The sequence below is a fragment of the Zingiber officinale genome, chromosome 10B (genome assembly GCF_018446385.1).
Source record: "Zingiber officinale cultivar Zhangliang chromosome 10B, Zo_v1.1, whole genome shotgun sequence".
Lineage (NCBI taxonomy): Eukaryota > Viridiplantae > Streptophyta > Magnoliopsida > Zingiberales > Zingiberaceae > Zingiber > Zingiber officinale.
In genome coordinates this window covers 22,513,379-22,539,556 of record NC_056005.1, presented here as the reverse complement: position 1 = coordinate 22,539,556, position 26,178 = coordinate 22,513,379, and the positions used below count along the sequence as shown (strand labels likewise).

The window sequence follows — 26,178 nt, the reverse complement described above, 5'->3', positions numbered from 1 at the left end:
CATATATATTCCAGCTGTGTTAGCTGATGAGTGTGAGCCCTGAGGGATTTGTAGTAATGTTTCAGATTGTCACCCGTACATGGGAGATGTTGCCGAAATTTCTTCTGGCAAGGACTTCCCCGGGGCGTGACATTATATGGTCTTAAACAAGCACCTAGGGCTTGATATGTAGGTCAACCTCTTATCTAATTTTTAAGGGATTCAACCAAGATCGAGTTGATCCAATTCCTTTTTTAAAACCCCTTAAGCAATACATTTTTATAGCTCAAGTATATGTAAATGATATAATTTTTTAATCAACAAATTTAAAATTTTTATAAGAATTTATCATGTTAATGGAATAAGAATTTGAAATGAGTCTAGTAGGTAAATTAACATTTTTCTTAGGTTTATAAATTAAACAAATAAATGAATAAAATTATATTTATTAACAAAAATACACAAAAGAATTGCTTAAAAAATTTAGAATGGAAAATACTAAAAAAATAAAAACATTAATGACAACCAACATAACCTTAGATAGTGATCTAAATGGAAAACTAGTAGATCCAAAATATTATGGAAGTGACATAGGTAGTGTATTATACCTAACTGTAAGCCGACCTAATATTCTATTTGCAGTTAGTATGTGTGCTAAATACCAAACTTGTGCTAAAGAATCTCACTTAAGTAATGTTAAAAGGATCTTTAGATATCTAAGAGGTACATCTAATATAGGAATGTGGTACCCTAGAACAATAAATTTTGAACTTACAGGATTTTCTAACTTAAATTATGTTGACTGCAAACTAGATTTAAAAAAAAGTACAAGTGGGAGATGTCAATTACTTGGACCATAACTTGTCAACTGGTTTAGTAGAAAATAATACTGTGTTACTTTATCTACTACTAAAGTAGAATATATAGCAATGGGTGAGTGTGTAACACAATTATTATGGATGATGCATACATTAAAAAAACTTAAATTTAGAACATAAAAATGTAAATTTTTTTATTAATAATATAAGTTCGATTAACTTAATCAAAAATCCAATGCGTCATTCACGAACAAAGCATATTTAAATTAATCATCACTTTATTTGAGACGATGTTGTCAGAAGAGACATTAAGCTCAACTATATTGAATCCAAGTCAAATCTGGCTGACATCTTCACTTAACCGGTACTAGAATCCGAGTTTAGTAATTTACGAAGAAAATTAGGAATATGCACGATAGGCTAAAACTTGTTTTGTTTTCAATATCATTTTTTATGTTTCAAAAGATATGTTTTATAAAACTTATTTTTTATTAAAGCTATGTTTTTAAATTTAAATTTTTATAGACTTAGCCTAGGTTTTCTCCCTAGAAAGTATGCACATATAATTTTAGGCAGTCGACATCTTATAAGCACATTAGGATTACCTTTCTTGTGTATTCAAATATTTAAATGATGTGAGATGTATAAGGTTTTGCCTGGACTTCATATGCTTATAAAAATACATCAATATAAGTCTGGGCGAAAAATACCATAGCACATTATTTAAAACTTAATTAAAATTTAAACTTAGTTAACATTTATTTTAAACTTAGTTAAAACTTAATTATAACTTAGTTAATTTAAACTTAGTTATAATTTAAAACATAGTTAAAATTTAATTAAAATTAAGTTAAATGTAAAATTTAGTTGGAAATTTAAAACTCAGTTAAAAATTTAAACTTAGTTAAAACTTAGTAAAAATGTAAATACTTAAGACTTAGTTCACAATTAAACCCTTAATCAAAAATTGGTTAAAATATGAATACTCACTTTTAACATTAAAAAAAGCTAACACCGCTATACCCAAACCAACCCGAGACACCCTGAATCACTAAAGGCGTCACAGTTACAACCACTCGAGGTGCCTTGAGTAGTCTGAAGTGCATCCTATAAAGGTGGAAAATTTCTTGTCGGAACACAACTAAGGTGCCTCCAAACCTAACAGAGACACCCTCATTAACTTAATGAAGTGATGTAAGCCCGCAAGTATACGGGTGTCGTCAAGTTATAAAATATCGATCACACAGGGACTAGTTATAAGCACTAGTGATTATTCATGGTGAATTAGCTAAAATATCGAGGATTATTTAGAGTCACGCATTAAGAGAAGAGAAGTAGACTAAGAAAGAAAGAGAAAGAGTGAGAGTGTCGAGGAACTTGGCTTGGGAAATATTTTAGGAGTTTGGTTTCATTGTGATATCAATCAATGTAACATGGATCACCTATTATCAATCCTCCATTCCTATGCACTTATAAGAAGTTAGATTCATTACTGGCTCCTCCCCATGGATATCAAGCCAGAATGTTATCTTTATCTATATCCTATGCTACTAAATGGTAGTGATTCCTATGAAGTCCGGTAACGGGATACCCCTGTCACTAGGGCCCCTCGATTATAAATCATAGGAACACGCTAACACTCAATAACATAGAAATAGAAACAACAATAATGTCTAATTCCCTACTTCCTTGTGGAGGATTGTCCCTCCTTTTAAGGCAATTCCATAGATGTCTGGAAATGAGATACTCTTATCACTAGGACCCCTCAGTCATATAATATAGGGTATTCCCTCTACGGGATAGAAAATCAACACAAATATTCAATTAAACATGATAATTAAGTTCAAGCACAATGCATACACATAAGATCAAATAGATACAAGGCTTAGCAATGTCATATAGATAGGAAATTGATAAATCCATGAGTTCTAATATCAATTCATATCACAATTACTCCCTTAATCCTAGAATAATAGATCTACTCCATAACATAGAGGAAAGAATCGAAAGATATTGGAATTAAAAGTATCAAAACCCAAACTAGAAGAAGAAGGGAGAAGAAGCTTATGATGGATCGAAAGCGCTAGAGGGGGGGGGGGGGGGGGGGGGAATAGCGCTCGTGGCTATTTCTTTTTCGAAATCGTAAAAACTTGTTCAGAAATAACGCAGCGGAAAAGTAAATGAAGTGGACACGAAGGATTTACTTCGTTCGGAGCCTGTGACGACTCCTACTCGAAGGCCCGCGATCCTTGATCGCTTCCGGTGGGCAACAACTATAATTCGTAAAATCTATTACACGCTAAGTACAATTCAAGCAGAAAAGAGTATTGTACAGACAATAAAAAGAATAAAGCTGAAGCTCCGAATTGTCGTTGCAGCACTTCTGAGTCGAGATGTTAGCAGCTTGTCGCACAGAGAATGCTTAGAAGATGGTTGTACTCTAAAGCTGCACCTCAACCCTCCTTTTATATGAGGTTCCGGGCGCCTGGGACCTTTCCGGGTGCCTGGAGTGTGACGTGGCCAGCCAACCAGGTTGCTCCACGTCGCGAAGTCGCGCAGGGGATAAGAGTTGGTCCCGGGCGCCCGGACCTCCTTTTTCCAGGAGCCGCTTCTCTTGCAAAACAAGGTTAGTCCGAGCAATTGCATACCCTGCAAGACAATGTTAGAATCTGATAGTTCATAAGTGAAAAAGAGCTGACAGTCTTCGGACTGCCCGAGTCTGACTTCGGATTTCCAACCGGAAACCCTAGGTCGACTCGACGCCTACTGTTCCCTCTACGGGGAACGCGTCCTCGCCTACTCCCCTCAGGAGAGATTACCTGATGCCAGTCCGGTCCTCCAGATCGACTGGACTTTCCGCCAAGGGTTACCACCCCCTAGGACCTAAGGTTACCGCCCCTTAGGGTTTTTCTCCACCTAGGGTTACCGCCCCCTAGGACTTTACCGCCCCCTAGGACCTAAAGTTACCGCCCCTTAGGGTTTTCCTCCACCTAGGGTTACCGCCCCCTAGGACCTAAGGTTACCACCCCTTAGAGTTTTTCACCTACCTAACCGCAGCTAGGACTTTCCTGAGACACTCATTCAAACATGTTAGATCACACACTAACTTAACTTTGAATCCTTTGCCATTATCAAAACTAAGGTTCGATCGTCGGATGCTTCCTGCACCAACAATCTCCCCCTTTTTGATAATGGCAACCGAAATTCAACGTTAAGTAAAAATATGGAGTTATTTATAAGCACAAGGAACAAGATAAGCAAGATAAGCATAAACATAGCTCCCCCTTAATATAAGTTATTTTCTTTGAATTTTTTACTAATAGTCATAGCTCCCCCTTAATACAAGCTCCCTTTAAAATATTTTCTTTGAATTTCTCTACTCTCCCCCTTTGCCATACATCAAAAATGAGCTAGTTTTGAAAAAAAACTTAACTTTTCTAGATAGTATTTTGAGGAGTTTCCAAAATTTTCACAGAAAAATTTTCAAAACACAATTTTCAACTTCAGAAATTTTCAAACAAAATTTTCAACTTCAGAAATTTTCTAACAAAATTTTTCAACTTCAGAAATTTTCTAACAAAATTTTCAACTTCAGAAATTTTCTAACAAAATTTTTCAACTTCAAAAATTTTCTGGAAAAAAAACATTCAGGTTTTTAAAGAAAATTTTCAAGAAAATTTTTTTTAAAAAAAAAATTCAAAGTTTTAAATAATTTTCTAAAAACTTTTTTTTTTTTAACTTAACGCATTTTCGAAAAAAAAAATTTAGCTTAAATAACTTTCTAACAAGATAAAAAAAATTTCAAAGTAGAGGACACTTGAAAGTTTTAAATTTGGAGAAAGTTTTTGAGAAAGCTGCTTAAGGCATGTTTTTGAAATGAATTTCAAGAATACTTAAGGCAAAGGAGAAGTGATAACCTTATTTTTTAATAGCTTGCCATTTGTTTTAGTAAGGTATCAGAGCCCTAAAGTCCAAGCATGAGTCAAGATTTGTTTTGATCAGGTATCAGATCCCTTAAGTACAGACATGCTTAAACTTATTATTTCCTTCACCAACTGTCTAACCGTTTAGCTACTTGCTGATTGCCTAGAGGGCAACAGTGTTCACTTGGTTAGTCAAGTCAAGTCAATTTATCCAGTTAGATTTGACTAAGGCTAGAAGACTTGATTTGATTACTTTTAATCACGTATTTAACACCCAGACTCATATTGATGCACAGAAATAAGCATTCTCGAGTCCAGGCTGTACCCTATGCATCTCACACCGTTCTATGTTTTACAAACACAATCAAGGTAAACCTAGGTGTTTGTGAGATGCTCTGGCTGAGTCCTGGGGGAACATGATTTCTAGGGGAAATCCTAGGCTAAATCCAACTTTTGAAAGTCTAGTAAAGTAGGGATTTTGAAAAATCAGTTTTGCCTAGAAGTTATAGAAATGAAACAAGAACTGAATTGAAAGTATCTATTCTACCCAGCACATTCCTATTTGTCTTCTAAGTGTACTGAACTCAAGTTCAGGTAAGGGTTTTATAAAGATGTCAGCTAAGTTTGATTTTGACTCAACATAGCTGAGTACAATGTCGCCCTTAGTTACATGATCCCTTACAGAGTGGTGTTTTACTTCTATATGTTTAGTCCTTGAGTGATGAATTGGGTTTTTTGTTAGATTTATTGTACTTATGTTATCGATTGAGATTTTTGTTTTTTGATATTCAAGTTGATAGTCTTTAAGGGTATGCATCATCCATAGTAATTGAGATGTGCATTCACCTAGTGCTATATATTCAGCTTCAGTGGTAGATAAGGCAACACAGTGTTGCTTTCTACTTGACCAACTTACTAGGCAGTGCCCTAAAAATTGACAACTGCCACTTGTGCTTTTTCTATCTAGCTTGCACCCGGCATAGTCAGAGTCAGAGTAGCCGGTTAGATCAAGGGTGCAAGATCTAGGGTACCAAAGTCCTACGTTTAGGGTTCCCTTAACATACCTAAGGATTCTTTTTACTAGGGTTAAGTGAGACTCTTTTGCACAAGATTGGTATCTTGCGCACATACCTACTGCAAAGATGATGTCTGGTCGACTTACAGTTAGGTACAGTAGACTTCCTATCGCACTTCGATAATATTTCAAGTCTACTGTTTTACCTTCCAAGTCTGAGTCAATTTTAACATTAGTAGCCATTGGTGTATTAATGATTTTTGAGTTTTCCATTCCAAATTTACTAATTAATTCCTTAGCATATTTGGTTTGATAAATATAAATTCCATCTTTGGTTTGCTTAATTTGTAACCCTAAAAAGAAATTAAGTTCACCCACTAGACTCATTTCAAATTCATTTTCCATTAGTTTGGTAAATTCTTTTAGAAATTTTGAGTTGGTTGATCCAAAAATAATATTGTCAACGTAAATTTGGGCTATAAAGATGTCGTTTTCAAAGGTTTTTACAAAAAGGGTTGGATCTATTTGACCTTGGTTGAACCCTTTTGATATTAGATAGTTGGACAGTCGTTCATACCAAGCCCTAGGTGCTTGTTTTAGTCCGTACAGGGCCTTTTTTAATTTGAAGACATAATTTGGACGTTCTATGCCCTCAAATCCTGGGGGTTGACCTACATATACTTCTTCTTTAATAAATCCATTTAAGAATGCGGATTTTACATCCATTTGAAATAGCTTGAATCCTTTGTGTGCTGCATAGGCCAACAGCATCCTAATGGATTCAAGTCTTGCTACTGGAGCATAGGTCTCATCATAGTCTAGTCCTTCTATTTGATTGAACCCTTTGGCTACTAACCTGGCTTTATTTCTTACTATTTCACCTTGATCATTTAATTTGTTTCTAAAAACCCATTTAGTGTCAATTATGGTTTTGTTAATGGGTTTAGGCACTAATTCCCATACCTGATTTCTTTCAAATTGGGCCAATTCTTCTTACATTGCTATAGTCCAATCTGGGTCTGGTAGGGCTTCTTCTATGGTTTTGGGTTCAATTTTTGAAACTAAGGCTATTTGACTCTGGTTTCTATAGGATGACCTAGTTCTTACTCCTACAGTTGGATCACCCAAGATTTGGTTAGATTGGTGATTTGTGCTTGTTCTGGTTGGTCATATGTCATTTGAATTAGTGATTTGTTCTTCAGATTCAATAGGTTCAGGTTGAGTTTCGTCATCTTCTATGTTTATTGGACTAACATTTTCTGTATCCTCAGTTTCATCTATAGTCTCTTCATCAAATTTTATATTTGTTGTTTCTTCTACTTTTAGGGTATTCTTGTTATATACTCTATATGCTCTACTAGTGGTTGAGTACCCTAAAAATATTCCTGGGGTTGTTTTTGATGTAAATTTTTCTAAGTAATCTTTAGTGTTTAAAATAAAGACTTTACACCCAAATACTTTTAAATAGTTTAAGTTAGGAATTTTATTGTAATAAATTTCATAGGGTGTTTTATTTTGAATTTTGTTAATTAAAATCCTATTTTGAATGTAACATGCTGTACTAACTGCTTCAGCCCAGAATTGATTAGATAGTTTATATTCGTTTAACATGGTTCTAGCAGCTTCTTGTAGGGTTCTGTTTTTACGTTCTACTAAATCATTTTGTTGAGGGGTTCTAGGGCAGGAGTATTCATGTTTGTATCCATTTATTTCACAAAATTCAGTAAAGTTATGATTCTCAAATTCTCCTCCATGGTCACTTCTTATTCTTTTAATTTTAGTGTCTTTTTCATTTTCTGTTAATTTACAAAAATTACTAAATATTTCAAAGGTTTCATCTTTTGTTTTTAGAAATTTTACCCAGGTGAACCTGGAGAAGTCATCTATTATAACTAAGCAATACTGGTTCTTGCTTAGTGACTTGGCTCCGTGTGAATCAAATAGGTCTAGGTGAAGGAGCTCAAGTAAACAAGTAGTTCTAGCTAGATTGGTTGACTTGTGGGTTGACTTGGATTGTTTTCCTTGTTGACACGCATTACAGATTGAATTTTCAATAACTTTTAATTTGGGCAATCCTCTAACTAGCCCATTTTGACTCATTTTTTAAATGAGTCTTGTGTGAGTGTGACCCAATCTCTTGTGCCACAACTCAGTTTCCTCTTGTTGTGTTAGAAAACACTTTATTGAGGGTGTCGGTAGATAAATAGTGTAGACATTATCTTTCCTAGTGCCCTTAAGTATGATTTCTGGATTATCGACATGTTTGACTATACATTCAGACTTGGTAAAATTGACTGAATACCTAGTATCGCATAGTTGACTTATACTCAATAAACTGAAATTAAAATTTTCAACTAACAGTACTTTTCAAATAATAAAATCAGAATTAAGTTCGATATTACCTTTTCCAATTACTTTCAGTTTTCCATCGTTGTCGAATGCAACTGATCCTAGGTTCTTTAGTTTTAACTTAGTGAACTTCAACCGATCTCCAGTCATATGTCTGGAACATCCACTGTCCAACATCCATTGATCCAATTCCTACACATAAAGTGGTTGATGGATCAAAAGACAGTTTGATTGAAGTAAGTCCCTAATTTGGCATCTTACCTAATCTTTGTTAATTTTATGGGGGTTTGTTTGGTGATTTGATGTTTAATTGAGAATTTTAAATTAATTCAATTTTGAAAGTGTTTTAGTTAAGTAATTTGGAGGAATATTTAAATTTTAATTTGCTTAGTCATCTCACTCGATGAATGTTTTCAATCAGGTGATCCTATTATTTTGTGAGATGAATTAGTTCAATTTATAGGGTTTTGTTTAACTTTATGTTAGATTCGGGTTTAGCTTTGGGTTCAACAAGTAAGCGTTCTTTGGATAAACTTCTGGGCTATGGTGAGTCACAAGGAGCTCATTAAAGTAACCATGCTTTCGAGGTTTCCCAAATAGTCCTACCCATTGAGCTTAATACTAAACCTTGGTCTAACTAGTTAGGATCCATTTAAGGGTAGCTTCGGTTAGTTCCACTTGGCCAAAAGCACCAGGTCAAAGTCATATCTTCCTAGACATGCGATGCCCAAGTTTTCCCAACGTACTATCATCCAAAAACTTCACCAGTACTGTGCTTCAAGTTAAAATTTAACCCTTTTTGATCTATCCTTATTTACCCATCCGGGTAATCTACTCTTGTTTACCCATTTCGGGTAGATTAAGTTCGGTTACCCTGTCGGGTAAATAGATTTCGGAGCTGCCAGCTATTCTGGACCCTCCTTCTATTTGATTTTTGAATTTTTAAATTTTAATTCCGAATTTTTAATTTTGAGTTTTAGATTTATTTCAAATTTTTTAAATTTGAGTTTTAGATTAATTTCGAATTTTTAAATTTTGAGTTTTAGAATTTTTAACTTTGAGTTTTAGATTAATTTCAAATTTTTAAATTTGAGTTTTAGATTTATTTAGAATTTTTAAACATTTGAGTTTTAGATTTATTTAGAATTTTTAAATTTGAGTTTTAGATTAATTTTAAATTTGAGTTTTAGATTAATTTCGAATTTTTTAAATTTGAGTTTTCGATTAATTTCGAATTTTTTAAATTTGAGTTTTAGATTAATTTCGAATTTTTAACATTTAAAACGCGAAGTCGCGCAGGGGATAAGAGTTGGTCCCGGGCGCACGGACCTGTTCCGGGCACCCGGACCTCCGGGCGCCCGGATCCATCCCGGGTTCCGGGCACCCGGACCTCCGGGCGCTCGGATCCATCCCGGGCGCCCGGACCTCCTTTTTCCAGGAGCCGCTTCTCCTGCAAAACAAGGTTAGTCCGAGCAATTGCATACCCTGCAAGACAATGTTAGAATCTGATAGTTCATAAGTGAAAAAGAGCTGACAGTCTTCGGACTGTCCGAGTCTGACTTCGGATTTTCAACCGGAAACCCTAGGTCGACTCGACGCCTACTGTTCCCTCTACGGGGAACTCGTCCTCACCTACTCCCCTCAGGAGAGATTACCTGATGCCAGTCCGGTCCTCCAGACCGACTGGACTTTCCGCCTAAGGTTACCACTCCCTAAGACCTAAGGTTACCGCCCCTTAGGGTTTTTCTCCACCTAGGGTTACCGCCTCCTAGGACCTAAGGTTACCGCCCCTTAGGGTTTTCCTCCACCTAGGGTTACCGCCCCCTAGGATCTAAGGTTACCGCCCCTTAGGGTTTTCCTCCACTTAGGGTTACCGCCCCCTAGGACCTAAGGTTACAACCCCTTAGGGTTTTTCACCTGCCTAACCGCAGCTAGGACTTTCCTGAGACACCCATTCAAACATGTTAGATCACACACTAACTTAACTTTGAATCCTTTGCCATTATCAAACCTAAGGTTCGATCGTCGGATGCTTCCTGCACCAATAGCTTATCCGATGCATTAAGTGATCTTCGGATCTAATCCTTTGCTTCCAGAGTCGATGAGATGACAAAAATAACTTTGGATCATCAAACGAAGTGCGGAGAGGGTGTAGATCAGAATCAAGATGGATCTCTCAAAAGGGAAAACCTTCCTCCCTTAAAGAAGAGGAAGAAGTCCCTTAAATAGGGCAGGGCACGGGACAGGCACAGCCCGTGCCACGGTCTTGTGGAATCCACATGGCCACACCCTACCTAGGCTTTGGTCTAGTGGCATGGTCGTATGAATTCACACGGTCAAAGTTAGCTCCGACTTTAGAAAATTTACACTGTCGTGTGGATCCATACGGCCAAGGCTTGCTCCTTTGTTTAGTGGCACGACAGTGTGAAATCTATTAGTGCAATATCCTTGGGTCAAGGTTGACCAAATTGACTAAGCTTGAGTTGGCTCAAGCTTGAGTCTTAATGTTTAGGTTTTGATATTTGATAATATATGGAGATTGCAAGTGCAATCATCTGATTGGGGAGATTGTTAGTGAAATTTTCCTTTGATCAAGGTTTGACCAGTTTGATGTGAAGAAGAGTCAAGTAGGTCAAGACTGATCAGTTACTTGACTGGGAAAGACTTAACTGGAGGTTAGGCAAAGACAAATCCAACAGGAATGTTGGTAGAAAGGAAAATCCAAGTGGGTTAGTGTTGACTAGACACTTGGTGGTGAAAGTCTCATTGAGTGAAGCCGGCCAGTGGAAAAATCCTGATGAGTGAAACCAGGTGAAAATCCTAGTGGGTGAAGCTAGGTGAAAGTCCTAGTGAGTGAAGTCAGGCAGTGGGAAAATCCTGGTGAGTGAAGCCAGATGAAAATCCTAGTGAGTGAAGTTAGGTGAAAGTCCTGGTGAGTGAAGTCAGGCAGATGGACAAATGGAAAGTTCTGGTGAGTGAAGCCGGACAGATAGAAAGTCCTAGTGAGTGAAGCTAGGTAGATGGAAAGACCTAGTGAGTGAAGCCAAACACATGGAAATCTAGGTGGGTCATGGTTGACCGGACACCTGGTGTTGGGAAGTCCAAGTAGGTCAAAGGAGTGATCGGATACTTGGCACAAGGAAATCCAGATGGGTCAAGGGTGACCGGATATCTGGTGGAAGGAAGTCCAAGTGAATCATGGAGGATCGGACACTTGGCACGAGACGGTAAGTCTAACTGGGTTAAGGTTGACCAGTCACTTGGCACAAGGAGAAAAGTTCAAGTGGGTCAAAGGATTGACCGGACACTTGGTGAAGAAGTCTCAGCAGGTCAAGGTTAACCAAATGCTAGGCATGAGGAGTTCCAACATGCCACGATTGACCGAATGTTAGATTTGGGAACCCTTGAGCTTGATTTAAGCAAGTTAAGGGTGGCCAATCGATCAACCCATCGATTGAACGAAGCTCAATTGATCAGTCGATCGATTGAGAGAGTGTTGCGATAAATAACAGCTCAATTGATCAGCCGATCGATTGTGAGCTTGAATAGCGAGCACAAAAGCATCCCCAATCGATCAGCCGATCAATTAGGCGTCGTTAATCGATCGATTGGGGCTAGAATTCTCGCGCGACGCGAGGAAGGATGAATCGATCGGGCGATCGATTCAGGCCTTTTCTAGCGAGAGCACAGAGACGCTCTAAATTGATTAGTCAATCGATCCAAGCCTCCTCAATTGATTGACTAATCGATTAGGATATGACAGTTGCGGATGTAGCAAGCTTTGAACAGTTGGGATGGCATGGATCTCACGTGGCAATCGATTGAGAGCAAGCCCAATCGATGGGGAGCCCTAGAGGTGCAGTGTATAAAGCCGTGGCGAGCTTTCTTCTCAGGCAGTCCTCTTGAGCCTTCTTTTAACACACGACCTTCTCCGCCTACTCTCTGCCAGTTCTTGGAAGCTCTTGGGGACAAGTGTTGTTGCACTTCCAAGGTTCAAGAGGCGATCTACATTGACAAGGTCAAGCAAGAAAAGGTTTTTACTTTGTATTCTTGTATTTTCTTCTTGCGTGTGTTGTATCTTGTTGAGTGAGTTTGTACGAGGTTTCTCCACCTCTGGTAGTTACCGAGAAGGAGTATTTTTCATAGTGGAGAGCGTGTCATGTGTGGATCCTTGGATTAGTCACCTCTTCTTGAGGTGGATACCAAGTAAATCCTAGTATTAGCGTTTGCTTGAGTATCTTCCGCTGCAACAACATCATCATCAAGCGAACGGTGCTATTCCCCCCTAGCTACAAATCGACCCTAACAGAATCCACACGACCAAGGTATGTTCCTTCTCTATTTGGTGGCATGGTCATGTGGGTTCACAAGGCCGGTGCCATCTCCTCCTCTAGTATGCAACACGGCCGTGTGGAATCCACAGGACCAAGGTCTTTGTCCTTCATTTATTCTCTAAGTCATCTACAAGCGTCGTTTTCGCTCCAAAGGTGCATCCTGTCAACAGAAAAATATACAAAAAAAAGTATATCTCTAACAAAGAAGAGAAATTATTCTGAAAATATAATAAGAGGTGTAAAAAATGCATAGATCAAGCATAAATAAAGTACGTAAATATGCCTTACAACATGCATAAATGTTATATAATCTAGCACATCACAACCCCAGACTTGAAACTTTATTTATCCTCAAGAAAAATGTCGTAATTTAAATTTATGTACTCTTATAATGCATCATAATCTTAGTGCACTAGCTTAACTCTCTCAACTAGTTTCATTTGTGAGCATGATTGTGGAGTAACCTAAGTATGACCTAGGCATAAGTTCTTGTGCATGATGCAATAAGTGACCCAAACTTTTCAAGTTTCAATTTCTATCCTAGTCAAGTCATCATTCAATTGAATTCTTTATATTTTCGGTGATAGAAACTTATGTGTCACACACTTAGTTTATATTTCTTAGACTACACAAGGTCTCAAAGGACAAGGATTGCGTTAAATTATTTTTTTAGATACATTCGTGTTCAAAAAATCACTGATCTCAATATATTACGTTAAATTAATATTTGATAGTATTTTTATAATCAAAAGAACTAGACGAACACATAGAAACTGGTTTCATATCATTTCAAGGTCCCTCGGTCCATCAACCAATTTCAGTCGAAATCGGCTGATGGACCTAGAGACCTTGAAATAACATGAACTAGTTTCTGTATGTTTGTTTAGTTCTCCTAATTGTAAAAATACTAACAAATTGATTTGGGTATTTTGTAAACTTATCTATTGGGCTCGGTAAAAAGCTATATTATTTACAATAATTCTATGTACAGTTTTTACCCTTATCCAACAATCAATTCGACTGGAAAAATAAATCAGTTGAATCGATTTCATTCTGTTTGAAAAATTCATCAATCGGTTTCAACCAAAATCAGCTGATGGATCTAGAGACCTCGAAATAATATGAAATCAACTTCTATATGTTCGTGTAGTTCTCCTAATTATAAAAATGACATCACACATCAATTTGACTCAATATATTGAGAGCGGTGATTTTTTAAAATATGAATGTATTAGAAAAACTAATTCATATTTAAAAAATTACTGCTCTTAATATTTTTGGTTAAATTGATATTTAATAGTATTTTTATAATCGGGAAAACTAGACGAACGTATAGAAACTGATTTCATATCATTTCGAGATCTCTATGCCCATCAGCTGATTTTGGCCAAAATCAGCTGATGGACTTAGAGACCTCGAAATGACATGAAACTAGTTTCTATGTGTTCGTCTAGTTCTCCTGATCGTAAAAATGCTATCAAATATTAATTTGACTGAATATATTAAGAACAATGATTTTTTAAATACGAATGTATTTAAAAAATTAATTTGTATTTAAAAAATCACTACTTTCAATATATTAGGTCAAATTGATATTTGAGAGAACAAATATAATCATAAGACCTAGAAAAACTTATAGGATATAGTTTCACTTCATTCCGAGCTCTCTAGGTTCATCAATCGATTTTGGTCGAATGAACCTACATTGATTTTATTTAGGTTCATTCGGCAATAGTTTTAAAAAAAATTTACTACTCTCAATATATTGCTTCAAATTGATATTTAATAATATTTTTACAATCAGGAGAATTAGATGAACACATAGAAACTGATTTCATGTCATTTGAAGGTTTCTAGGTCCATCAGCCGATTTCGTCAAATTATCACTGTTCTCAATATATTGGGTCAAATTAATATTTGATAGTATTTTTACAATCAGGATAACTAGACGAACACATAGAAACTAATTTCATGTCATTACTAGGTCTCTAGTTCCATCAGTCGGGCTGAAATTAACTGATGGACCTAGAGAGCTTAAAATGACATGAAACTCGTTTCTATGTATTCATTTATTTCCCATGATTGTAAAAAATACTATCAAATATTAATTTGACACAATATATTGAAAGCGATGATTTTTTAAATATAAATATATCAAGAAAAATTAATTTATATTTAAAAAATTATTATTCTCAATATATTAGATCAAATTAATGTTTGATATCATTTTTACAATCAAGACAACTAGACGAAGACATAAAAATTAATTTCATATCATTCCAAAGTCTCTAACTCGATCAATCAATTTTAATCAAAATCGATTAATAAATTTTTCGAATAGAATGAAATAGATTCAGCTGATTTTATTTTTCAATCGAATTGATTTAAAGATGATGATAAAATAAAAAGTAGATACATAATTTGATAATTTTAAATCTATAATTCATTTTATTATTAAAATATTCTAATTAAGATTTTTTCTAGTACTAGATGATGACAGATTTTAAAAATTATTCTTTAAAAAAAAAAAAAAAAAAAGTAGCTTTCCTAGATTCAAAGAGATAAGATAAAAAATATATTTATTTATTATTCAGTTGCAAATTTTTTTCTTCTAAAAACTATAATAAAATGCGTTCCAAAACCATTTTCCATCATAAAAATCCTTTAAAAAAACTAAGACAGACAGCAAAACGATTAGAAACCACTATCCATTGCACAATTGTGGACAGGTATGATGATAAGAACTTGGAGCACTGAAGAATTCTGACGTCTCCTCTTATCAGCAGGAAAATGCCAACTAGCTTGAGCTAGCTAAATTGGTAAGTCTTTAAAAATTAATCGTCAAGATTTTAATTTTAAGATCAAAACTAAATCTTTCGATCCAAATGCGCGTAGTGAAAAGAACATCTTAAACAAGAACCAAACATCTTAGGCTGGTTCGATCAACAATTGCAGTAAAACCTGAGTGTAACATGAGTAGCAGCCCTTGAGTTGGAGGCACGAAGTGATTAAAGAATCAATATAAATGATTTTCCTGGAGCTTCAAGCATTTTCACCATCCTCCAAGTACGAAATTTTCACTTCTTGAAAATGAGAACAAGAACAGGAGCAGTTGGCCGGTTAAGCATTTCAAACTCAATGCTTGTCCAAGCTTCAACTGGCAAATCAGATGCAAATCCTTGAACAGCCTCCAGTTCATCCCTATCAAATGAACAAACAAAAAACAACATAATAATAAAAGCATGAGAACATGAATGAATGAAAAGTTTTAACTGATAGCCTTCGGTCATTTGGCATGGGGAAATTAAACGACTACATGGCGGCATAAGGAAATTGCTTAGAAAGACAATAGCAGCGGCAGTTGAACCTCAAAAATAAGAACTTGGCTTCGGAAATATTATTAACCAAGCGGTGTACATCTGTCAAGACTAAATAGGAGTAGGATGTGGCACCAATATATAAGAAAGTAAACAAAAATGCATGTGATGATCGCCAATAGTCAATGGTTAAGCCATAAAGCGCAACAAATTTGGCATGGAAATGTGATGTAGTTGAAATTTAAATATGAGAAAGGTAAATACCATAAAATAATAATCAAAGCAATGGGTCTTCAACAAAGACTCAGAAGAGAGCAGCTAGGAAAACCAAACAAGTAGCAGAAAAAAAGAAAGAAACGGATGATTAACCTTCCGCCAGGATGCCCAATGTAGACCATGACGCTTATAATTCCTCCAGATTGCAGAACTCTGCAGGCAGCATGCAAAGCGGCTAGTGTTGTTCTTGGCGATGTAAGAATTGTTTTGTCTCCTCCAGGCAAATACCCCAAATTGAATGCTACAAGCCTAAAGGCAAACAACCAGAAGAATAAATAAGATGTAAACAAACAGAGTTCCTCATTTGCAAAACACAATTATGATGAGCTTTACTTGAAGATCAGCTTTTAGTTTCTCTTACAGTTGTTTTCATCAGAGAGTTATTTCCAGAATATAATTAAAGAGGACACAAAGAAAACCCACTTCAATTCAATTTACAGCCATTTTGGTGTTGGATATTTGCATCAGACTCAGAAACATAGGGTACATGGATATATTTGTAACAAGCACACAGTAACTACTATACAGACATTAGTTGAGATAAATTTTACGATTCTAGTTGACAATGTAAATTAGTATCTCATCTTCATGATAACTTAAGAAGAGTACAAAGCTCAAACCACTATTTCTATCAATGGAATAAAAGAGAAACTCAATCGTTAACCAATGGTATGAGGTAAAGGACACAGCCATTTAGATGCATGCTAGCATACCTCAGTACATCATGGTATAGTAACAATTCAATTCAAGAAGCTATCACCTGACCGGGGTTTCTTGGACAATATCTTCAAGTTTGCTGTGGCAAAGCTTAAAGAGCTTCACTAGCTTCCTCTGCATAAGCATTGATTTAATCATTATGTTAGCATAATACCACCAACAACTAAACCTTATCCCACTAGGTAGAGTCGGCTATATATGTCCTTTTACGTCATTGAGCTCTATTTCCTACTATATCATCATCTATATTTAAATAAATTTTATCTTATTTTATTATTGTTAACCAAGTCTTTTTTGGTCTTCCTCTTCCTCTTTTGATATGTGTGTTTGTCATAGTTTCCACATATGTCAACGCAATGAAAACCTAAAATGGAAACTAACTAGAAAGGTCTAAATAACAGAGAAGCTAATTTATTGATCCATGTCTAAGAATTATTAGATATTACATTTATCCTTTTTAAAAACAATTCCAAATCATGCAAGGTTCAAATCAGTTTTTTATCTTGACAAATGGTTCAAACAACCAGAGAATATGATTTGGAATATTTACTACCTTGTTTTCCTCAACTGATATTTCCAATAAAGAAGAGGTATTGTCTAATGCTTCTTGTTGAATGTCTAATGCTTCTTGTTATCATGCAAGGTTCAAATCAGTTTTCATCTTGACAAATGGTTCAAACAACCAGAGAATATGATTTGGAATATTTAGTACCTTGTTTTCCTCAACTGATATTTCCAATAAAGAAGAGGTATTGTCTAATGCTTCTTGTTGAATGTCCATTCCAAAAACACAGCCATTGTATGATTCATCAGATACCATCATGAGCAATGCCAATGTATCATAGCCATTGCCACATGTTGCATCAATTACAGTGTCTCCTTTCTGAATGATGCTTTTCCAAACTCTGACAAAGAAACTCACATCAGAACATTTAAAAACCCACTAAAAGAAGCTAAAAGGTAGAGCACAAGTCTAACATAATGCAAAACAAAATACTCCGAGAAGCCGGAACAGAGACAGGTTAGCAATTGATATAGTAGACGATTGAAGACTATTAACAATTAGTGTACTTTAAAATTATCTAACTATCATAATAGTAGATAGCAACATATTAGGTATACTAGAAACAACTTGCAAAAAATAAAATTAATAGTGATTAAGACAATGATGATGAAAGACAGACACGAAACTACAACTTAGAACATTGATGATTTTTTTTTTGTGAATTATTGTGATCTTGTTATTGCGAAATGAAGTTTTTACCGAGTCTAGAATTGTCCTTTTTTTACTCCCTAAAGCCACTCATTTTTCGATATTATCCCTTTCTTTAAGTTGAGCCTACTTAAATTAGGTATAATTTGGTTAAGTTTTAGGGCTGGGGTTATGTGTGGCGTCCAATATGTGGAGTTAACATTAGAAGATGTCATAGTATTGAAGTGTGACACCTAGTGCTCCTTGCATCCACACCACAAGCATGAAGAGAGAAATAATGCAACAAAAAACTAAGATAATGACTCACAATGTATATTGTTTGTAAAACAGAAATAAGATCAAGGAGGATGAGGTAGAGGTCCAAAGGAGTTTTAGGGTTTTACACTGGTGTAAGGAGGGGAGGTCATACAATCACATCAAACTCTAAGGATTTGAGAAAGAAACTTAACCCTAGAAAAAGATTCTGCTCTATTACAGAATTGAAAGCGATGAAATATTGAATTATTGTGCTATGAGAGAAGTAATGCACAATACCTATAAGATTAAACAAAATACCCAACAACTGAAACACCCAGTGTGAGACTACACTCACAACAAATGCAACTAACAACTTCAACAACCTAATAACAATGGCATTAATAAGTTGTAGATCTTTGGACATTATGAATAAATTATATACTGGTTGAGAGAAATCGTAGAAAACATAGCAACCTGTTAGTCCTTTAAATATACACATATGATTCATCAAGATTGGGAAAAAAAAGGATTGAAAAATAAAATAAAATATCATTTTCAGAAAAAAGGTAGATCCGCTACCTTATCGGCTCCCTAGTGCCAGCCCCATAAATATAGAGGGAGGTAAATGCAGGTACACAGGCCATAAGCGCATGGTGGGGTAAACCAAGGTTTAAAATTTCGACCCATGCCGAGGTTTCGGTCTCAGACCGGAACGATACGATTTCGGTATTGTATCGTGCCGTGCCGATACAGTTTCGGTATTTTTTATTTATCTATAGTAATTATAAGATAAATATGTTTATTGTGTATATAAAAATAAGTTGTATATTGATTTATTATAAGCTCTCAATTATTGAATAATTTAATATTGTTAGAAAAAATAATTAAAAATAATTTTATTTAAATAGAATTGATATATTAATAATTCAAATTAAAATGGAAGTATCTATAATAATAATAATAATAATAATAATAATAATAATAAGTATATAAATTAATACAAGATATTACTTTATATTAAAAATAATTATATAAATTAACTATTTATTCATTTAATTAATTATTAATTAAATAATATATATTTTAAATAATAAAAACTATCAAGTAAAAAAATTTTAAAAAATAAAAAAAATATCAGAATATAAATATAATTTATTAGATTTTTTTAAAAAAAAATTAGAATTTTTTTAAAAATTTTTTAGAATTTTTTAAAAAATTTTTTAGAATTTTTTTAAAAATATAAATGAAATTTAAAATAATAAAAAATATATTAGAATATAAATAAGAATTATTATATATTTTTTAAAATTTTTAAATGAAATTTAAAATATTATTTTTTCAGAATATTAATTAATAAAATTTATTTAATTTATTTTAATTTTAAATATATTTTTTATTTATTTTATTAGAATAATTTAATTAGGGTTTATAAAAGCCTCTTCGAAATATCACACATCCGCCCCACATCCTCCTTGGGAATTCTTTAAATTAATTAAATAAAATAAATAATTATTAAAAACAGAAGAAAAAAACGCGCAGTACGCGAGATCGCGCCGCGATGGTCGCGGCCGATCCCGCGAGGGGCGTCCGACAGCGCCGGAAGCGTCCAGCGACCCTGCCGGACGCTTCCGGCGCCGTAGACGCCTTCGGTGCCGAAGGCGTCGTGGGACGCCGCCGGAGGCGTCCCGCGTCTCCTCCAACGCCGCCAAGACGGGAACGCCTCCCATGCCGGTTTCGGCCGCCCGGCGGAACCGTAAAAACCGTCCATGCCGAGCGGCACGAAACGGCATTGGTAACCATGGGTAAACCCAGTCCGTCAGTTCCTGATAATCGACCCCTGACCATTACGCCAAAGATGTCATGCACCCACTGTCTGCGCTACGCCCTGGGGGCATATAAAATATCATTTTCAGGCCTTTAATAAAGGCAAGCCATTAGACATCACATGAAATCACAAGTTGTAGTAGCATATTAAATATAGAACCAACTATGCTCTTTGAACTCCAATAGCACCATCAACCCTCTCAATCACTATCCTTCTAAAATACTCACTATATGGATTGGAAAAGGCAAATTAGTGAATAAAGGTAACGTATGATATATCTAGTTCTTTCCACTTTGAATCTCAACATTGAAACCCAACAATAGTTTGATAACAGGCTTTGATCCTTAGCCTACATCCAAGATCATTAAATTTAGAAACATATCCTGATTCACCATCCTTACTAAAAAAATTCACAGATAAAGAAGATAAGAAACCAGATAAAAGAAATGACAGATATAATTGGAGAAACAATGTTTAAAAGTATATATATTTGTACTTTAATCAAACAATCTTCAGTTCATTCTGATATCAATTGCTGACTATTTCCAGTAAATTGTTTCGACTATACTTAATAAGTGGTTCCAAACCAACTTACTTTGGCCTATTCAACATTTATAATTTAGGAAAGGGCTTCATATGAAGTACTCCTATATTGCACAAATCATCTGCCTAATTATATGACTGAATACATTTGACAAACTGATTATTCTGAATCCTCAGGCATGTCTTCTCTTATACACGAATCAGAAAAACACTTAAGTACGACACTGAAAATTAGAACAAAAGATGGAGTGCCTACGAATGAGCTACCTCCGTTGCTTTCTTCTTTCCGGTAATAAATCCCATAAAAGCGCTGTCCGTTCCTAATTCAAAAACAAAATGATAAAAAAAACAATCTTTTTATCAAAATAGGAACAAGTGCCAAAGCTTCACACATATTACCACAAGAGTGGCGGAAAGAAAGAACCACTATGGCATAGAAACGAAGCACAGCAAGATTGGTCGTATACCTGCTATAGGAATCTCATCGGCGTCAGTTTTCTTGTAAGAAGCCATCGTCAGGTGAGATTTGATCGACATGCTTCGACGAATTAGAGATAGGAGAGGAAACGGAGAGTTAAACTTTCGGAAATGGGGCGGCAGTAGGGTTAGCGTTTCCATTGAGAGTAACCTGACAGCAGAAGTCGCAAACCCTTCTTCCTTTTTTATTTCTTTTTTATTTTATTTTTGTTTAAGTTAACCTCAGATATTCAATTTAATTTTGATTGATTTTAATTCGTCCAAACTAAGACTTATCTAACAAATCGGATACGTAGGACGGTAGGAGTCAAATTGATGACCGAAATTAAATAGTTTAAACAAAAGGAGAAATTTCATTTTAAAAAATAAAAATAAAAATAAAAATCTAAAAAAACAAATTAAAAAAAAAAAAAAAAAACCTCAATGCTTTGTAAAAACAAAACAATACCGCTTTAATCGCTAGAAGGCTCTCTTCGGCTACGAGTTATGAGGGGCACCTGGTATTATTATTATTTTCTTAAAACATGTCATATCTTTATTTTCATTACTATTTCAATACAAAATAACTAATGTAAATCCACCAAACCTATTAAGGATGATAATGGATCGGGTTCGAATCGGATTCTTTATCCTCCGTACTCATATTCATTGGGTATAGAATATCCGATGAATATACTCATACCCATTAAAGGATCGGATATCTTCTATACGTATAATTTTTCTTCTTTTTATCAAATTATTATCATTCAACAAAAATATATTAAAATTAACATCCTATTAAAAAAATTATATATATATATATATATAACTAAAAAAATAAATTAAATATCTATATAATCTCCTACTAATATCAAAAAAATAATAAATTGATTTTAGAAAAAGAAAATTTTCTTTAATATATGTATATATATTATTTAATCGGGTATTCGGATCGGGTATCGGGTATTGATAGTCCCTCCATACTCTCCTCCATTCGGGTCGAATGTCGGATCTTCCATCGGGTTCGGATGAAATTATCGTCCCTAAAACCTATCCCAAAGTCTATCACTACATCTTACTATTTAATTAAAAATACAACCCTTTGATAACCCTCAATTAATTTATAATTTGATGAAATCTAAAATTAAGTTATATTAATATTTTTTTATATCGAAAACAATTTCAAGACTTATTAATAATTTCAACTTCTTATCCTTTTTAAATCATAGACATATCAATTCATCTGTATTGATTATTCTAGTATAACTTGAGGTATGATTAATAATTTAATTTCTATAATCTACATTCTTCTCACCGCCTTAATCCTCATAAATTTTTCATCGTTCTCTCATCCTTTCTCCCTCTCTAATTTTTACTATAGCTTTCTCCTTTTTATAATTTTTATATTACAACGTATCAATCTATCTGTTTCAGCTCTTCTACATATCGAGACAGCCTCATCAATTCATTTATATCTCATCGATTCTTCAGGAAAAATCACAGTGGCATCTATCTATCTCTATATTTCATTAGTTTTTTGAATGATATAAGATATTCTTACTACATAATTTGATGTATGATTAATAACCTAATTTCTATTTTTTTTATTTAAAATGTTATAATCTTTAAAACCCCAATTTCTACTCTTGTTTTTTACGAAGTGAAAAAGAACTCAAGCTTCAATACATACATATTCTCAATGACAAATAGTTCAAATTTTCAAGAGGTAAGTGTTTTACACTGACTCTGATTTAATATTTTAAAATAATTTACTATCATTGGTAAATATATATTATATAAAATTTATCCATATTCATACATTATATTATTAGTGAGATTATAAATTTTAATTTTTATAAAAAAAATGTAAAGTAAGATTTTATAAATTCAAGTAATTTGCAAAGTAGTATTTCTAATTGTCACACTATCCTGATAGCACAAGGTGATTACACTGACCTCATTCTAAATCTGTCTCCAGATTATATGAAAGAAAATAAATTAAAAGGTCAATTTATAACTTACGGCCAAGTGGCTAGGAGATGAGAAAATTTTTTACTCAAAAGACATGTATCCATCGGGAATTGATTCTGATCTCATTGTAATAAATTTGTCATTCTCTAATTAACTAGATATCCCTGAGGATTCTAAAGTGAAATAATCTTCTTTGTTTATCTAATGGAAAAATAACTTCCTCCCCTACTCACGGTCACCTCTTGCAACTTAGGGAAGAGACAGCATGTAAAGTCGCTTCATACGTCAACGGGAGATGCTACCTCCCTTCATTTAGATGTGGGACTGATAATGAGGAATGTTCGAGCATTACCATATTTTCCCATAAGTATGTCAACGGAATTGACCCTGCGCTCCTATGGGTGACGAACCTGAGGTAGCCTCATGAGCCCTCGGCCAACGGACCCATGTGAGGTTGCCTTGTGTAGCCTCGTGCAACGGACCTACTCGAACCTCGAGGTCACCTGATATGACTGGCTCATGCGGCCGTGAGGCTGCCACACATGGTATTTCATTTTTTTCAAGTGTCGAATAATCATGTGACAAAAGTTGAAACGCTTGCCCCCAGCGTCTCCGTCAGCCCACCCTAGGACCAACATGAAGGAGGTAAATCACAGTGATTGAGAAGACAAGTAGATGAGAGGGTGAGTTACACAGGGTGCTAGGATTTACACCCTGCCAGCCCCGAGATTTGACCCGGGATCTCATGTAGATAATGCAAGGGTATTCCGACTTCCGGGCTAAGAGGATCAATAATCGAGCCAGAATAGTAGACGGGGTAAACAAGGGATAACTCCGGGATACATCTGATACCCGACTTCCGACTACTCCCGACTCCCAGCTATACTTGATGTCTAACTCCCAACTATTCCCGACTTCCAGCTACGTCCGATACCCAACTCTCGACTACTCCCGACTCCCGACTACTCTAGGCTACCGACTGACGACTCTTGATTCATGTTTCAGACTCTCTCAAACTAAATTGAAAGGGCCCCATCTATCAAGAATTAAAGCAACGAACCGTTATGTTATTCCTTGAGGATATGGATAATGCAGCCATTATCGTGAGAAAAGCAGAAAACACAGCTATTTACCCTGACATAAATGGTTCGTAATGGTCATTTATTTTGGAGAACGTGGCCATGATAGAAAAAACAAGGGGGCACAAGAAGAACGTGACGGAGAGTTCTGGTCCTATAAAAGGTTGTCGACTCTCATGAGCAAAGGTAAGCACACATAACCTAATTTCTAGCAACTACTTTCTTCTTCACCAAAAGTTGACCCATTTTCTGTAAGTATTTTTCCTTGTTGGACGGAAGCCACGTCACCCTCTTAACAACCAATAAAAGCAACGCATTACTGATAGGTCAATGTCTCTGTTCCCAAGCAGGATCAATGGCAAACAACCATCTATTTACCACCTCAGCTATGCCCGTGGGGACAAACACTGAATAATCATGTTGATTGGGTTGTTTATCAAATTTTTTTTATATTAAATTTCTTTCTTTCCTCAAGCCTCCTTCAAAGTCTAAGAATTATTCATTAAAAAAATAATAACAAATTTAGGGTGACCAATTCGATCATACGAAAGTTTCTTACTAGTCGTCAAAGTAAATCAGAAAGCACTTGTGACGGATAGTCCAAAAGTCCAATATCTTGTGGTTGCGCGCTCTATTTGGAGGAAAAATTCCTATAATGAATTGTAGTTGGGATCGAACCGTAAATACTTGAGTTACAACTTGACACCCTTTTACTGCAACATAACCCTAGGGGTCACAAATTAGATTCATAATAACCCAGACTATGGTATAATGACAGAACATCCATATAATCTCCTAGATTCCCAACTGCAACTTATGGTAAGACATTTTGACAAGCTGAATTTATCAGGATAATCAATGAAAAACTTCCACGGTGATTGGGCGGTAAACCATCTGTAAAACATAATTCAAAGTCCATCACACGAAACCTTAGGTTAATGCAGAAGTTCCCAACTTAATTACTTAATTTAACTAAAGTAATTCACACATCAGTGGAAAGAAAAAGTTCGAATGAGAAATTACGCCAACCAGAAGAAAAGGAAGCTGTGGATTAAACACCAGAAGTTCCTTAAAGAACAAATTGAAACAATTCACATCTATTTTCTCCTTTTAGTTGGAAATGTAACATTACAGAGCAAGTAGCAAACAAGGAACAGACATCTTCCTCATAAATCTCATCTCACTTTGAAAGACCAGAAGTCCCTCATGCTGCAGAAGATGCGGAACATGGAGTTAGATTGCTTGATTCTCATCTTCCAGAGGCTGAGACACCAAGACTTGGCCTGGAGCGTGCCATTTGTGTGCAAAACATGACACAGAGCCTTCCTCGACCCTGCCTGCTGGAGAGTCCTCGACTTCACCAGCTTGGATTTCATGCGATGGAGTGACTTCACCACCAAGTTCATGAGTCAGTTCTCTATTCGACGCTTCTCCTTCTCCGGCTTCTTGATGCTAGCGGTCGCACGAAGTCGCGGGACTGTCATTGCGCTCAAGTTCCCTGTTTTTGTGGCTTCCTTGAGGTGTTGCCACAATTGAATGTAACATGATTGCATAATTTGCAGCTGTCCGAGGCCGAGAACAGTGGCCTTGCCCAATCTGTCCTTGGTAGATTAGTCTCAAATGCCTAAGCTCGTCGGGAAGTGGAAGGGACTGGAGCAGCTGCTAATGAAGTCGAAACCTTCTTCTTCCTTCGTCGAGATGGTCACTCGGATTAGCCTCAGCAGCAAAAGGTTTTGCAGTCTCAGAATGGCGGGCTCAATCAAGAAGGAAGACACCACGGCAATCGTTAACCATCTTCCAAGGATCAAACACCTCAACCTCAGTAAATCTTATTTGCCAAGGGAGCAATTACTGGATCTGATCAATGGCTGCAGAGTTGCAGTCGCTAATAGTTGACAATTGTGTTGGTTTTGAAGCTGATGAGGAGATTTTCAAAAAGGCTTCTGGTATTGAACTTCTCAGGCACGAGGGCTGCGGGTTACTCGATCAATTCGCTTATGATACAGATGAGTGTGATCCACTAGATCTGCTAATCTTGTAGAAGATTGCAGCTCTTGTATAAAACATCATCATCAACTTTTCAAGGATGCCAAAGCCTTACAACTCAGCAGATAATATATTTAATC

General features: G+C 35.5%; 1 protein-coding gene and 1 pseudogene across 2 annotated transcripts; one reads left to right on the top strand and one right to left on the bottom strand.

Annotated features, from left to right (window-relative positions):
* Positions 1 to 15,199: 15,199 nt before the first annotated feature.
* On the bottom strand, positions 15,200 to 21,217 carry LOC122030148 (putative rRNA methylase YtqB). Of its 2 annotated transcripts, none has more exons than XM_042589311.1 (6): positions 21,014 to 21,217; positions 20,803 to 20,866; positions 17,441 to 17,633; positions 16,777 to 16,842; positions 16,105 to 16,260; positions 15,200 to 15,619 (listed from the first exon to the last, which is right to left on the bottom strand). In XM_042589311.1, the coding sequence occupies exons 1-6, from the start codon at positions 21,162 to 21,164 to the stop codon at positions 15,614 to 15,616; spliced, it is 636 nt and encodes a 211-aa protein (XP_042445245.1). In that variant the 5' UTR covers positions 21,165 to 21,217; the 3' UTR covers positions 15,200 to 15,613. The 2 variants fall into 2 exon arrangements, with proteins under 2 accessions (XP_042445245.1, XP_042445244.1); XM_042589310.1 differs by having other exon boundaries at positions 16,772 to 16,842; positions 21,014 to 21,215.
* A 3,963-nt stretch (positions 21,218 to 25,180) lies between these two features.
* Positions 25,181 to 26,110, top strand: LOC122029010 (annotated as a pseudogene).
* The last annotated feature ends 68 nt before the right edge of the window (positions 26,111 to 26,178 follow it).